This window comes from Vulpes vulpes, chromosome 7 (assembly GCF_048418805.1).
Source record: "Vulpes vulpes isolate BD-2025 chromosome 7, VulVul3, whole genome shotgun sequence".
Lineage (NCBI taxonomy): Eukaryota > Metazoa > Chordata > Mammalia > Carnivora > Canidae > Vulpes > Vulpes vulpes.
Window position 1 is genome coordinate 41,986,828 of NC_132786.1, and position 16,505 is coordinate 42,003,332.

Below are 16,505 nucleotides of genomic sequence, written 5' to 3' on the forward strand. Positions count from 1 at the left end.
ATTTTTAAAAGAATACATTTCATTAACCTGAAATATAGTGTAGTAAGCAAAAGTAAGATAATATACACAGTTTAGTGTATCAGTGCCTTAGGGATAAATCCCAAATTCCTTAGCATTCAAACCCTCCATGTGTAAAGTCCTAAGCTACATTCCAAATCAATGTTTCTCTGCTCCTTTATTTATTTGTTCTTCAAATGGTTTTTTGCTCACTCAACTCCCTAAAATATTTCTTAAAGCTATAGTTCCCCAAATGTTTTTAATCTATACTTGAAATATGTTTAGTATCTAAAGTTTAATGTTTACAAGGGATAAACTATCTGATGCTAACTATTGTACATGTATTTTAAATGTATTTTGCATAATGCTCCAATTTTGTGGAGCTCTACATTGAGCTTATCCAAATGATACAACGCATCTGCCATATGCCCTAAATCATCAGTAAAACCAGTCTTACATTCTATCAAAAAAGTGTTTGAATGATTCATTTCAAATAAATATATTAATATTATCCGAAGATAATTAACTTATTTTTGATTTATAATTCTGAAAGAGAGATTTTTGCCAGGAGTTTATGGTCTGGAGGAATGTATACACTCTCCTTTCAGCAGTCTTACCCAGCCAATGATACTCTGTAGTCTCCATTGTTTTTACATTTATTTATTGATTTATCAATATATCTTTGAACTTTTACTTTTATTTCCGGCAGTGTATCCTCGAACTCTTTTTTGTTGTTTAGCCAATCACTTCTCACCCACTCTAAACTTTTTATATCCTTAATAATAATTTTTTTAAAAATGTAAAAAAAAAAAGACCAATGACAGTCTTACTTTTTATATAACAATAGTGGTAGTGGTAGAGAAACAGGAAAAAGAGAAAGAGCAGCTACAGGGTATTTGCAGACAGATCAAGTTTAAGGAGTGCATTTGAAATTTGAGAGCCTAGAAAGAATAACTCCATGCCTTGTTGCCCTCTGGAAAGTCTTGGAACATACTTAGGATGTACCTGATGGATTTGAGACCTTGTATTATAGGATTCTTGTATCAAACCAAACCGTTCTAATTACTGTTTCTTAAATAATGTCTTTTTTTTTTTTAATAATGTCTTTTTAAAATGATTTTTTTGCTCATAAAAATTTTGTGATTTGAAATTCAAATCTCAATCATTCTTTAAAGTCCAGCTTAAATTCTTTCCTTATGGAAGTATACCAGCTTGGTCCATAGTTAATTTATGTAGCGTGGAAGACCCAACTCAAAGTGAAAATACCATCACTAAGATCATTCCTAAACGCAGTTCCCAGACTTGATTTCTAAGACAAAGCACTAGGGGAAAAAAACCACAAAACATTAATGTGAAAGTAATAGAAATAATTTCATCGAACAGCAACATAGTCATAAGAAACATAAGGCAGATCATTTTGTGGCTCAGGTACGGAGGGGATCAAAATAAACCCAGAAGGCTCTGAAAATTCAAAATTAGATCTGTTCTCTTCAATTATTTTTAGTGAATGCAGCCGCGAACTACTTTGCCTCTTTGTAAATATGAAGTTAATATGACTACTATTTCTTATGCTATCAATGGCAATTCTAGGATCTAATTCACCACAAATTTATATTGGTTAAAAACTTGTGAAACAAACAGAATATTAGAAGTAGTAGGCTTACCTATTCCCTTTGTCTCAGAGAAGCATCTTTTTGCGTGGTAATAAATAAATATTTTTTTGTATACACTAACCATGCATTCTTTCAGTAAAATAAACATTCACTATGATGTGTGTGTGTGTTTCTGTACACACACATACTAATAAAAAGTTTAAAAATTTCACTGGGCTTTTAATCCACCAGGCACAGTTCTAGGAAAGGGCCAAAATAAGATTGCTGCTTTCACGGTATCTACACCTTTTGTATTTTTTCCTTTGAAATTCAAATAATACAGTCCCTACTGTAGAATCCATTACATCTGTGACTTTGAAAGAAAAGAGAAAATACATTGCCGAATTGAACATACTATTTGAATAACGAACAAGGCAATGTTTTTCAAATCAGTCACATTGAAAGGTCATTAACTAAATTTGGTGAGATGTAACATATGTATAATATATATATAATATGTAAAATATTAATTATTTAATTCAATCGAAATTAAAACTGGATGAACTTGTTAGGGTAGATCAGATTACCAAAAATAAATCAGTGTATATATACCACACTACAATGTAAAATTTGTTTCTCACTGTGGTTCATATTCAAAAAAGTTTGAAAAACTCTGAGCTAATGTAGGTATTGCTAATGTTTTCTCTGTAGTCTATTCCCAGAACTTTGGACATTTTCAGTAAATTGCTCTCCTCATCATGACTAAGATGATCCTATATACTGATAGTGCACCCACACATTCTTGGAGATGTGTTAAGTTTGGGGTAGGGAAGAAATCTACTAGTTGGAGGACAATTTTTTTTTAGCTTTCTTTAAGAAATGACACTGATACCTCATTAAAATCCCATTCACTGGAGAGTGGCATTCAATATAACAAGGGTCTATTTTTTATCTCATGCAAGAAAAAATCTTAAAGGGCTTAAGTACCTATTTTAAAACAAACTCCATAGCAAGGATTTTTAGAAAACATACTTTTTGGAAAGTATGGAATGTTTCATAGAATGAATAATAATAGAATTCTGGAGGAATCCTCTTCAAACTTCTTCCTGACAAGACTTGACTTATTCCACGAACTGATGTAGAGATTTCACAGTAGTTATAATGGTGTGGGTTAAAAAAGTCTGACAAATCTGGATTTGATCCTTGCCCCACAACTTTCTGTGATTCTCAGATAAATCTTTAAGACATTCTTTTTCTCATCTGCAAAATGAATGTACTCATGTCTACTTCATTTGGGTTGTTGTGTGAATTAGATAAGTATGCATAACGAGCCCTTCACATAGCAGTTAGCATATGGAAAGTACTTAATAACTGGTAGCAGGAACTATTTGAGATGAATTAGCAGGGATCTGAAGCTTAATTATTTGTGCTCCTTCAGGCAGGTAATTCCTAACACTGAATTATATTGTTATATCAGATTATTGTAAGGCAATAAAGATGTATAAGATTTACTAGCATCTTGGTTTTACTCTACATTTAATATATACCTGTTTCAAGTTCTCCACAAGAGATTGCCAGAAAAAGAAAAAAAATCTGATACTGTACATAATAGCAACATGACCTATTGGGTGCTTCTCTTTTCTCCTACATTTGCTATCTCATTATCTCACATATTTTCTTAAAAAGTAGTAAGTGTAGGGTTATGTGTGTGTGCATGTGTCTTGGTAAAGAAGAAAAACTACAGGTAACTCGTTTACATGTTTGTTTATAAAGGTAGCTGGTTAAGTATGAGGTGATGAGAGAATCTGTATTTCTCTGTAAGGCTTCAGTGATGTCTGGGAGACCACACTAGTGAGAGGACAATCATTATCTTAAGAAAGAAATACATAGTAAGTAGAACCCTTTTGGAATCTCCCTATAGTTTTGTTGTTGTTTTGTTGTTTTTAATTCCAATGAATATTTCCCTTTGACAGTAGTTTCACCTACATTTACATATTCAGCAACTTTATATGGTCTCGCAATTTAATAAAGAGCTCCTACCATGGCATTATTATTTTTTTCTCTTCTTCAGAAACAGGGGCCACTATCCACTATGCTCAAACTGTCCCCATACCTTCTTCTATGGGTCCACCCACCCCAGCACTCCACATACATAAATAGAAATATCAGTTTCCTGGAGAATATGTGAAAAAGGACTAATTTGGAGAGTCTGATGAACTGTTAAAAGCAGTGAATCAAGATAGGAAGATTGAGATTCTAGTCACAGTATTAAGACTTATGTTGTATTATTTTTACGGCAGCTGCACTGCCATATGCAAATGAAGACATTATCTCCTATGGATAGCAGTATGGATTAAGTAAAGTGATATGTATAAAAGTGGTTTACACAGTGCAAAGTTCAATGTTGAATGGTTATTTATTAAAAAAATGCTATCTCATGAACAAAAGAAAAGATTGTCCCAGTAATAAAAGGATGCTTGGATATTTGGATATCTTTTCATGAAATTCAATCAATACATTAAATTAAAAAATAAAACTCAGATTAATAGATATATTAATATGTGATAAAAGCTTTTATTTTTGGGGTGCTTGGGTGGCTCAACCAATTAAATATCTGACTCTTGGTTTCAGTTCAGGTCATGATCTCAGGATTGTGAGATCGAGCCCCACGTTGGGCTCTGTGCTCAGTGGGAGTCTGCTTGAGATTCTCTCTCTCTCTTCTCCTCCTGATGAGCTCTCTCTCTCTCTCTCTCTCTCTAAATCAATAACTCTCTCTCTTTCTCTTTCTAAATCAATAATAATAATTTTTTTCTGACTAATGTATAATTAAGCTAATAATGGGAGGATAAATTTTCAGTCTTCATGTTACATGGCCTATTAGAAATAGCTCTTCACTCTAACAACCTGAAAACACTCTTTTTCCTGCTTCTAGGATACTGAATTATTTGTTTTCTTCTTACTTCAGTCTCCTTTCCTCTTTAGTTTGTTTGGTTCTGACACTTCTTTCTAAACTATTCAATTTTGGGTGCCCAAGGATTCATTCAATAAATTTCCTTAAATTTTCTATTTATGTGCACTCACTTGATATTCTTATCTAATCTCATGTATTGAAATTAGATAGATATATAGGCAGATAGATAGACAATGTCTCTAATTTATATTTCTAGCTTACACCTCCAACATGAAGTCCAGACTCATGGATCCACCTGTCTACCAGAAATCCATGCTCTCCTAAGAGGAAAATTAACAGTTCCAAAAATGTGCTCACAATCATTCCCCATTCCCTACCTTCCCCCAATTGGTTAATAGCAGTTAATCAGAACAAAAAATTTTGATATCATATTAGATTATCTCATATTCTTACATTTTATTTATAGTATGTCATTAAATCCTTAAACTCTACTCTCAAAATATACTGTCTTTTATAATAATACATATCACATAATAAGGACTGAATGAGCTAAAATATGCAAAGCATTTAATATAATGTTCGATTTTGATTAAAAATATTTCTTGGGTTGGACACTACTATTATTTTAATGATAAAAACATTATGTTCTACTATGAACTTTATTTTACATATGAAAAAAGTAAGGCACAGAGAAGTTAAATAAGGTAATTAATTACAACTGCTAATTGAAAAAGCCAGGATTTCAAACCAGGAATTTGACTCTAGAGCTCTAGTGTAAGCTGAATGTTAGCTGTTATTATAAAAATCATTTTTGGTCACAAGAACAATTTTAATAATTTTAAATATAATAGAAATAATATAATTTCAGGAAAATGGCCAGAATATATCCACACCAAAAAAGAAGAGCTATTTAAATATAAGCACAGAGGTCAATAAGAAAAATGAATGGAAAAGTCATCCCTATATACAATAAGAATAATAATATGATTGACAAGTCAGTAATACTTATATGAAAAAGATATTAAGAAATGTTCCTGAGCAATGCAAGTAAGTTCTGAAAAAAAATGAAAAGAGAAGTCATGTACCTAGATAGGATAACTCAAAACTATAAATATGTCAATTTCCCATAAATTAAATTAACCATAATTAAGTTCTCAACAGGAATTTTTATGAGACTTGACAGCTGATTATTAAGTTCATTTGGAAGAAAAAATGCACAATAGGCAAAAACTTTTGAAAAAGAGTAATAAAAAAGAACTTGCTCTCACAGTTATAAAAAAACATTCCTTAAAGTTTGGTTTTAGTCTAAGCATGTCAATAGAACAGAACAGAGAGACCAGAAATAAATCCAGGTACATTTAAGAATGCAGTATATGAAAAAGTTATATATCATATCAGTGATAGGACAAATGGACTATTCAAATTATAGTATTAGGGGATATTGTCAAAGAAAGCAAGAAAGAAAGAAGGAAAGAAAGAAAGAAGAAAGAAGAAAAAAAGAAAGAAAGAAAGAAGAAAGAAAGAAAGAAAGAAAGAAAGAAAAAGAAAGGAAGGAAAAGGAAGGAGGGAGAGAAGGAATAATCTTACCTAATACCATATATCCAAATAGAAAAGTTTTCAAAAACTTCTCTCCTTCACTACTTATCAAATTAAACCATCTTTCTTTCTTTCTTTCTTTTTTCTTTCTTTCTATCTTTCTTTCTATCTTTCTTTCTTTCTTCTTTCTTTCTTCTCTCAGATTTTATTTGTTCATTTGAGGAGAGAGAGAGAGACAAACTGACAGACAGCAAGGGCTAAGGGTGGGAGTGGGGCAGGAGAGGGAGAAGCAGACCCTTTGTTGAGCAGGGAACTCAATGTGGAGCTCCATCCCAGGATCCGAGATCATGACTTAGGTTGAAGGCAGATGCTTAACCCACTGGGCCACTCAGGTGCCCTACAATTCTTTCTTTAAAAAAATGTTTTTTCTTGGAACAGCCAACAATTTCCTGATTGTAAGCTTATGCTATAAACTTGAAAAAGTGGAAGCCAAGAAAAGAAAGAGATTATTTCATCCATGTCACCAGAAGAAAAGGAGTGTTAATACATTTCAGAGAAGTCTAACCTAAATAAACTGATATGAATAGAGGAAAGGGGGTTGGTAAAATAGATAGTACTAAAAAGGCTGCCAAAAATATATATCAATGGATGAATTTTGCAGAGACAGAAAAGCCCACTAAGACCCACAGGATTAAAATAGTCCACATCTGGTTGGCATGTCATTTAGTGGCACCTCTTCTTCTCCCCAACCATCTCACTGGTGAAACAAAATAACTAGATAGTAATTCTCCTACCTCAAATTGTGATTCACTAGATATCATTCAAACTAGAGCAGGCAAATGCTTTTTATAAATGATAAATTTTAAATTTTAATAAAACCATAGCTCAAAGACAATAAAATAACCTAATATGATTTACAATGAGACTGTGGGCCTATAGAAAATTCAGAGAATTGGAACACCTTATACATAAAATAAAAGAATTAGAGAGAGCAAGGGCAAAATTCAAATGGAGAAAAACAAACTAAAGACCAGGTGAAAGACTGCAGATAATGACAATTACTTGTATTCAGAGAACAATCAAGAGTTTAAAAATAGAGAAATTATGCTAGCTATGGATGACAAAGATGATCAACACAAGAATTATTGCTTTCTCTGAAGGGAAAGCCTGAACAAATGAAAATGAAAGATATTGAGTCATATAATAGATAATATTTCCCTAGAACAAAATGGTAAAAAACGTATCAGGTATCTAGGCAGAACATTCATGTCGCCAGCAGGAGAAACATACCAGGCTGTCCACAAACAAAATTCAGTAGTGGAATTTAAGAGGGCAATTAGTTAACAGGAAAAGAAGGGATGAACCACTAATAATATTTCCAGAAAAGAATAAAGACAACAGTCAGACACCTTCAGCATGAAATATTTCAAGAATTAACAAAACTAATTAACAATGAAATACAAGTAAGGAGGGAATGACTGGAATAATGAACTCAGTCCTGAAGAAGCCATAATAAAAGGAGCTGATGGTTAGTTAGTACTGTAGCCATCTATCTGTAGAATTAGGACCAAAGTGCCAATGCAATTAAAGTTGCAGAACAGAATGTAAATATTATGAACTCTGACAAAGTTAAAATAATATAATTATTAAAAAAATGAAAATGAAGTGGGGTAAGGACAAATTGGAGAGGAGCTAATCACCGTAGATTGCACTGCAGGGAGTTAATGAATACTGTCTGAGATTAAAACATGGAGCTAATGCATCTAGCTTCTTAATGATATTCATAGTCTTTTATTCTTAACCATAAAGACAAGTTTTTTCCTAAACATTCTTGTGGTGAAGAAATATTTAAGCTCAGTAATGCTTTCCCATTTATTTCAGATTTTTCATCTATTAAACCATGTATAACATATTCATTATAAGTAGCATATACATGTCTCCATACTTATCCTTTTATTTGTGCAGATGTGTAATTATATAATTGGGATGATATCTATCAGACATTAATAGTTTCTTTTCTGAGTGTGAAGACTTTGGGAGTGATTTGTGTTTTCAACTTGAATAAAGACATTATAGTAAAATAATACACACTTAATTAAACACTTAAATGTAAAATGGTAATGATAACAATATGGTAACAAAATGATTACACAAGCCTGCAGATAGATATCTATTCGTATGAATTGGTTTGTATAGAGGAGATTTGCCAATGTACCTGAAAGATACAGGGCTAGGAGATCAGCATGTTGTGTAAGCAGGTGCGAGGTTTGCTGTGTTTGCCTAGCCCCATAGCTTTCTGTCTGAACTCTATAAAGAATAATTAAACACACAATGCCAAAAACTGGTTGTGACCAAGAACTGAGTATCCCGGTTTTGAAGTCAAGTGCAATGACTGTACGTAAAGGGGAGAGCATGGCCTTACTCCCAGCTCTGCTAACACAGGAGTCCCAAGAGCCCAAATTTAACTTTGCTTTGCTGTGGAGTTACTAGAATTGAAATTATCTGGTAGCAGTTCCCCCAGGACAATTATAAGTTTGCTTTGAAGGATGCTGTGATAGGGGTCAATGGTGAGGTAGTACCTTAATTAAGAACACTTGAACAGAACAAAATATGAATAAGACAGCTGTTCCGTTAATATCAGATAAGGTTGGGTATAATACAACAAGTTCTAGAGAACTGCACAATGCAATTTTTTCAGGCAAGAATCAGTGGAATGTAGGTGATTTAACCACCTTAGTTCCCTGGACTCATGAAACCTTGGGAATACACTAATTACATAAAAGAAAAAAGTGTGGTGATTCCATGTTCTAATTTCCTGATAGATCAAAGATTTTGACCTCATGTTAGATCATGTGCATTGAAGATTGATTCAAAATCTTATTATCATTGTTATCATTTATGTAAGGTGGCCTCAGATCCCATATCCTTCATATTTTTCCTATTCGAAGAAAACTATATATTTACATTTCACTAAAATATTCAGTAAGTGTTTACTTTCTGAAAAAAAAATGTTGCTAATTCTGAAAGATGTATTGAATTTTTAAGATATTTCAAACATAAATATAATGCTTTTCTGTGTACTGATATTTATGGACCACCTAAAAAAAGGCTGATGTTTTAAAAACAAGAAGAGTAAACTGTGATGTATAATAATAAATTTCAAATACCTATAGATATCTGTTGGTGGGGGCAGGGAATCAGTTAGCTTAAAGCAGAAACAGCTCATGGTTTGGTAGGTTAGGATATTAGGTATGTGTGTCTGTGGACCACTGTATTTTTTTGATTAATAGAGATCTCTCTGTGTAGCCATATGGGGTTAAATACCTACATAACCAGGAAGTTACTTTAAATAAGAAAATTCTTCATTTCAGAGTGGACTACTAACTAAATATAAAGAGAGCTACCCACTAGCATTAATGCAGGAAAACACACATACACACACATACACACCCAAATCAAAATTGCAGGAAAAAAAATTCACACAAATTAAAATTGTTGTACACAGTAGTAGTCTTTTTCTCATCTTAATTGAATCTTTAGAAGTACCTTTTGAATTTAACAGATTTCCTTAACTTAAACCTACTGGAGCTTTGACATTGTATTATAAAAATATTCAAATACATGAAAATGTGTGTAAATACTGAAATGTATAATGGGGTTTTAAAAAAATCTCACTTCCTCTAGTATTACTGAAATTTTGGTATTCTTTCCTAAGCTGAAAATTAAGTGTTTTGATAAGTATCTACTAAACTCATTTTATTGATGAGAAAACCCAGACTCAGGGAAACTGTGGCTAGCTTTTTAAAACAGTGAATAGGCTTGATGGCAGAGAATGAACAACTGCATACATGCACAGACAAGAGAATCCTAATGCGAGAACTGCTCATAAAAGACAGATTTTTATCTCTATTTTAAATATTTATTTTTGTAGTGTGTGTGTAAAGAAAGTTTCAAAGAAGAAATGAGTCTATTTTTCCCTGTTTTCATACCCAGCCTCCTGTCTGACTGTGGAGGGCACAGGGTCCCACCCACTCTTGCTGTGCCAGGCTTTGCAGTCACTGAGAGGCAAGGATAATAGAGACTTGAGGAGGACAAGCAACAGGTCTGGGATGTGAAAGGAGCATAGAGGTTTCAATCAACAGTGGGTTTTGAAATGTTTATGCACTTGAGGTTGTGAACTTCTCTACGGATAGAAGTCAGGGAGCCTGACTGTCACCACCCCACACTTTAAAGCTAACACATCAGTGGACTCTTTTTTATTTGGTGAATTGAAGGTGTAAACATATATTCCAGTTTCCCAGGAGAATCCTAGTTTATGGCTGTTGATACTCTCAAAAATGTTCTGGCTGGGCAGATAAATTCTATGACCTGCCTGTTGGTTGAAGTGCTTACCAATTCGTCTAAGTTGGATTCCAGGCAGCCACTCCAAATTGATCTAAATGGCTTTGAAGATAAATCTTTGCTGTTCCTGGACTAATCAGTGGATGTGTTTTCAAAGAAGTTCCTGCCTATGATTATTCTCACCTTCTTGTGTTAAGTAATTTCTTGATTCTATGTTTAAGTTTTCATTCCTTCAAATATTAAACCATTTAATAGTGCCAATCACAAGAAAAAAGTAGTAAATAACTGAGTGGTAGTGATTTCAAGGCAGAGGGACAGCACTCACTTGGGTGTGCATGTTAGTCTTTCAGTTTTCATAACAGAAAATAAAACAAAAATACAACTTTATTTTAAATTTAATCATTTTTATAGTAAGTTCAGGTGTTCATACATGTGTTTATCCTATTATTTGTCTGCCCCACTCCAGCAGTAAAGTAATCTCTCAATGTAATATTTCTAGTGCCTAGAGTGGAAATCAATATAGTGTATTTGTGAAGCTCTGCAGGTTCATATATGACAAAATAAAATTTAAAGTTAATATAATTAACCCAATTAAAGTTTTATAGAAAAGACTCTTCTGCTCTGTTTTCACTTTGATATGTAATGGAAAAATACCTTTGAAGCAAATTATTAAATTATGGCTTACTATGAAACCCATTTGCTAATATATCATATGAGTGGAATGAAAAATTTTTTTAGTCTAAAATAGACTTTCATATTAATGAAATATGGTTAGTAATATTTCGACATTTTATATATAACAAGCTTTCCATTATTTCTGACTTACTACATTTCCATACATATGCACATATGCCTAATAGATTTGAAAGATTCTAGTTATATTTTCATGTACCCAAGAATACTTGCTACTTTCTGAAAAGTAACATACTTAAGCCAAAGTGCACAATGGCTAAGCTACAATCTTGATTTTCAGCATGCTACTAAGTGATAAAATACCCACAAGGCACACATATGCACACCCACACATTTGAATGGATATTCTTACTTATTTAAATAATGTCCATTCAAAAGTAATTTTAATATCTATACTAAGACTCTTCTTCATCTTTATTAGGAAATGCATGTTCATTTGAGCTAAAAAGATTTATAAAATACTGAAATAGAATCATTTATTCAAGTCAATGTTTCCTGCAAAAGTTACTCAAAATATATCAAATGCCCCTTTTGAAATTACTATACCTGTATATTTCTAACTTCTACTGAAAATAGAGGGGCAAATTTATAGACTAAAGAAAACAACACTGAAGTTTAATTCAAAATGGTTCTCTAATTTTTCAGTTTAAAACTAACGCTCTCCACTGGTTTTTCAACTGTTTTAATTGTCTTGATTTCTTCAAATCAATCTTTATCTTAAGGAAACTAAATACATATTAAAGAGATATGGGGGTTTTATCTTCTTATTTCAAACTAAAACATAATCTCTAAATTATCTTTTACAGTAAGCCAAAGCCAGTATCACATACCTTTCGGGAATGAATTTCTTTCACATACAATGGAAGTAGAAACTCAGATATACCTTCAAGTCGGATTCCCTTCTTGGTGACTCTCAGATTTCCCATACCATCCTACAAGCAATGAAATATAGTTCACTTTTAGGTTACTTAGAGAATGAATAACTGGCCATAATTTTCTTAGGGCTAAATTGAGAAAACAATAAGCTCAAATCAGTGATGATTTAAGGAAAATGAGAGATTGAGTCTACTTAAGGAATGATTGCAGCAGTTTGCATGCATATAGAGGGCTCTGTTTAAAATGAACAGGAAAAGAGGTATATTGAGGACCTGGTATCCTTTCTTAGCTCTATCAGAGACTAGGACTTATCTATGAAAAAATCCTGTATTTTTTTCATGCATCAGCCCATTTAACTATTTTGGGGGTATAATGATATTTGCTACCTGACTAGTGGAAACAACTTTGCTGTGCAGAGATTTCTAATAATATTTTTACATTACAGGTATACACATATTTCTACAATAGTTAAATAGTCACATTTGTACAATGATTTCAACAAGTACTTAATAACTGGCTAGTATAAGTAAGCATGATGCTCCTGTATTCAAACCATGAGTAAAGCTCATGTCCTCTCCTTTAGAAAACAATACACTATAAGGAAGAAGAAACAAGTATATAAGTAACATTTATGAGATAGAATAAAATAAATTTTAAAAGTAAGAATGGAGTGCTAAAAGGAATTAAAGAAAGCTTTCAAATTTGAGAAGAGAGTGAACAATTTCTCAAGGAAGAGATTAACTATTAACCACAAGAAGGGTCTTAAGAATATGGAGTTTCAACAGGAGATGCCCATAGAGGGAGAAAGAGAATGAACATTCTCTAACATTAAGAAACAGCATGCCATCCCATCTGGCTAATATATGGACAACTGGGAGTTGTTTTGAAGCCAGAGAAAGGAAGGCCATGAATGCAAAGGTAAAGAGTCTGTACTAACATCAAACTCCAGCAGAAGAAACATAAAAAGTTCCTGAATAGCTCGATGGCTTGAAAGTATCAGAATTATGGTTTTCAATTAATCTGGTATGAGCACTAGGTGGACCTGACAAAATAGCAGGAACAAGGCACAACTTGGTAATACTTATAAGCAGTATGGGGGAAGAACAGCCTACAAGACCAGGTGACTAATTTTATATGGAGATACTGAAAATAGGGACATTCATAACTAATCTCAGATATTGTGGCTATGACCAAATAAGGAAATGCAGTGATTTTTTAAATAGGAATAATGAAGTTAACATGCTCAAAGGCAAAATGAGTTTAGCTCTGGACTTGCTAACTTTGAGGTATCATTGAGAACTCAAATATTTATCCATCAACTAGTACATCTGTAAGAAAGAGGGTTTGGAGAATGACAATTGCTCAAGGCAAGCTTGAATCTTCTATGATGCATGAGCAAGTCCTCTGCAGAAAGATGTCTATAAAACCAAGGAGAAATTCTTGGATAATGACCAGGGCTATGCGTTGGAAAGAAGCATTTCATGCTATGATCTGTGTAGGAAGAAAGCCAAGGAATTATGATAGCTCCAGCCTCTACCACCTGGCCGGCCCCACCTCCTGTCCCCAAAGAAAGACAATGAAGTAGTATAACAATGATCAGAATTTTGAGTAAGAGTTAAAGGACTTTTTTAAAAAACAAAATTATTTATTTGAGAGAGAGAGAAAGAGAGAGAGAGAGAGGGAGAGAGAGAGTTTGAGCATAAGCAGGGAGAGAAGCAGACTCCTCACTGAGCAGGGGGCCTGATGCAGGGCTCAATCCCAGGACCTTGGGATCATGACCTTAGCTGAAGACAGACACTTAACCAATTAAGCTACACAGACACCCTAAAGGAAGGACTTCTTCTTCTTCTTCTTCTTCTTCTTCTTCTTCTTCTTCTTCTTCTTCTTCTTCTTCTTTCTTCTTCTTCTTCTTCTTCTTCTTCTTCTTCTTCTTCTTCTTCTTCTTCTTCTTCTCCTTCTTCTTTTTTAAGTCACAGAAAGAAAATCACTACTGAGAGAGAGAGATTCTGACATGGTGGAAATCTCAATCCTCTTGGAAAGACAGAATAATGAATTCTGGTTGAATTAAACTTGGGATGGGATGAAGGGATTCATTTCTTGAGACTCAAATATAAAGCTAACACTGGAAATGTCTCATAGGGAATTGACTTTTTTTAATTTTAAAAAAGAGAGTTTCAGGCATCACTGAAGACTTATTCTGATAAGAAAATAGGTCTACTATTTTTGGGATGACACACCCCAGTTTCTTTGAGACAGAGCTGGTTTTATAATATCCTCTTTTACTTTCAAAAGTGAAAAGTGATTTAGACATCAATTATATGATCACTCATTTATTGGCTCTAATTAATATCATTTGGCAACATTATACCTATTTAGGAACAGAAACTGGTGGAATTAACAGGGAAAAAGAATCAACACTAAGGATTTGCTAAGCAGGAATGACTGAAGGTCAGAAGCATGTGGTGTGCCAAAGTCGCAAAAAAATGATGCCCCTCAAATAGCTGACCATAATTTTTCTCATTGGGTAGAGACAAGTACAGTCAGAACAGCAATATTGAACAGCAAAAATAGTACAAGTTTAGGGTATGACAACTGATAATTAATGGTAGAATTCAGTAGGAGTTAAGAAATATGAAAAATATTAACACAAGTTTATGATTTAAAAAATGGAACTTCAGATTGTGAGATTGTGAAGGTAAAAAAGAAATTCTAGACATAATGAGGCCTGAAGAACATCTTAGCAGTGGGCAGAAGCAAAATGGAGACCAAATGCTCTGTAATTCAGAAAAAAATATAGGAAATGACACATTACTTTAAAATATTATTTTGTTCCTGAGGTATTTTCTTGACTAAATCTCACATAGTGACTCTCCATATATAGTCTCAAATACCTGTCAGAAGGAAGTGTTCTGAAATGTTTCCCATGAAGTTGCTATGGAAACATCTAATGCAACTGTTAGTCTAACTCAGAGCAATAGAAATAAATTGTATTATAATCATAATTCCCAGTTCAACATTAACCTTAAAAAATATGTTCATAAGGTGGTGAGAAATAAAAGAACTGGACATCCAAAGTTAACCGTGGTATTACTTATACAATATTCATATCTAAGTTTGAAAGGTTTTGAAAATTAAACACAATGTTTTCTTTTTATATTTTCTATATAATATATATTTTGTGGCATATAAATATATTTCATTTAAATTAGATGAAATAGATTTCCACCGTGTAAATAGGAGTGTTAGGATAATATTGTGCTTTGAATCTAACCTCACTCTACCATGTCCATTTGTCCTTCCTTTTATTTCTCCTATTTTGAATTAAAAAATGAATATTCAGGTTCTTACATGTTATCCAGATGTAGTTGTAAAATACATAAAGGTGCATCACATATTCAGTATATAATCAATCTGATCTTCACATGCATGTACCAAGTCCATTTATAATATATGAGATGGTGAAATAATCTGGTTTCCCTTCTGCAGGAGCATTAGAACGTGATTTTATTCTTACTGTCACTATACTTTCCTGATTCACTATACTCTTGGCCCCTTCAACATCTAAAATGGAGAAAATAACTTCTGGATTTGTGGTTAAGGATGACATTGCCAAAACATGATAAAGTAGAGAATTTAATAAACCTATGGCTCAGGCCTCAACCTTGGCTCTATCATCTTCATTCAATGTAAGCTTGAACTTAACTAATTTATTTGTGCGTTAAGTGTATCTCCAATAAAAGCCATAAAACAACAACTTAATGTATTTATTGCAAGGACTGTATGAGGATATGAAGAACTCATAATAAACCTAACTTACATAGTAGTACTCAATAGCTTTAGCCATTATAAACATATTCATAAAAATAACTTACATTTTTGTCTCATATCATTAATATAAGAATCATATTGTTTATTTTGAGAGATTATCTTTGACCTTGAGTAGACTCTGTATCAAGCTTTATCATCATTATAGTTATGATGCAGTTTTTTCATCTAGTAATCTTCCAAATCACTCACCTACTCTTGATAGACAGTGTAGTGTCATTTTAGAAGGGAATGTGAAGCCAGACAGATTGGATTTGAAACTTTCTACTCTGTATATCCAAAATACTCTACATTTTTTTCATAAAATGCAATGTATCATATTCTGATTATAATTTTAGTTGTGTATACACTTATATTTTCTTAAAAAGTAAATCATCTTCCTTATAGATGTACTCCTTCTTCTAATATAGTCCTTCTAACAGTGGTTTTATGTGGTATGTAGTTACTGAATGCCTGAGTATTTAATTGATCAGTAGAATTTAGATCTTTATGAGATAAAAAATAAAACAAAAAATTAAATTCATATCTTTATAAAAAATCATGCTATCACCAAAATTCATAGAATTTATCTATTTATCTTTATAAACTTTAAACAATCTTTATTATAATTTTCATGCACTTGATTTTTTGGACAAGATGGAAAATACTTTGCTGAGAAATATTTTGGAGGGATTTATTATGAGAAATTGACATTAAAGTACATTGGGGATATAAATGTAAACAAAGAATGTTGG

The 16,505-nt window shown here is 32.7% G+C and overlaps 1 protein-coding gene across 2 annotated transcripts in view; it reads right to left on the bottom strand.

Moving 5' to 3' along the window:
- The window catches only part of SGCZ (sarcoglycan zeta), a 1,084,978-nt gene that overhangs the window by 197,464 nt on the left and 871,009 nt on the right, over positions 1-16,505 (bottom strand). Inside the window, exon 3 of one of the 2 annotated variants that reach the window (XM_072763607.1) lies at positions 11,901-12,002. The exons of the other annotated variant lie outside the window; for it this stretch is intronic. Coding sequence (XP_072619708.1) covers positions 11,901-12,002 — 102 coding nt within the window. The remainder of the gene's footprint in view (positions 1-11,900; positions 12,003-16,505) is intronic. 2 annotated transcript variants of the gene reach the window in all.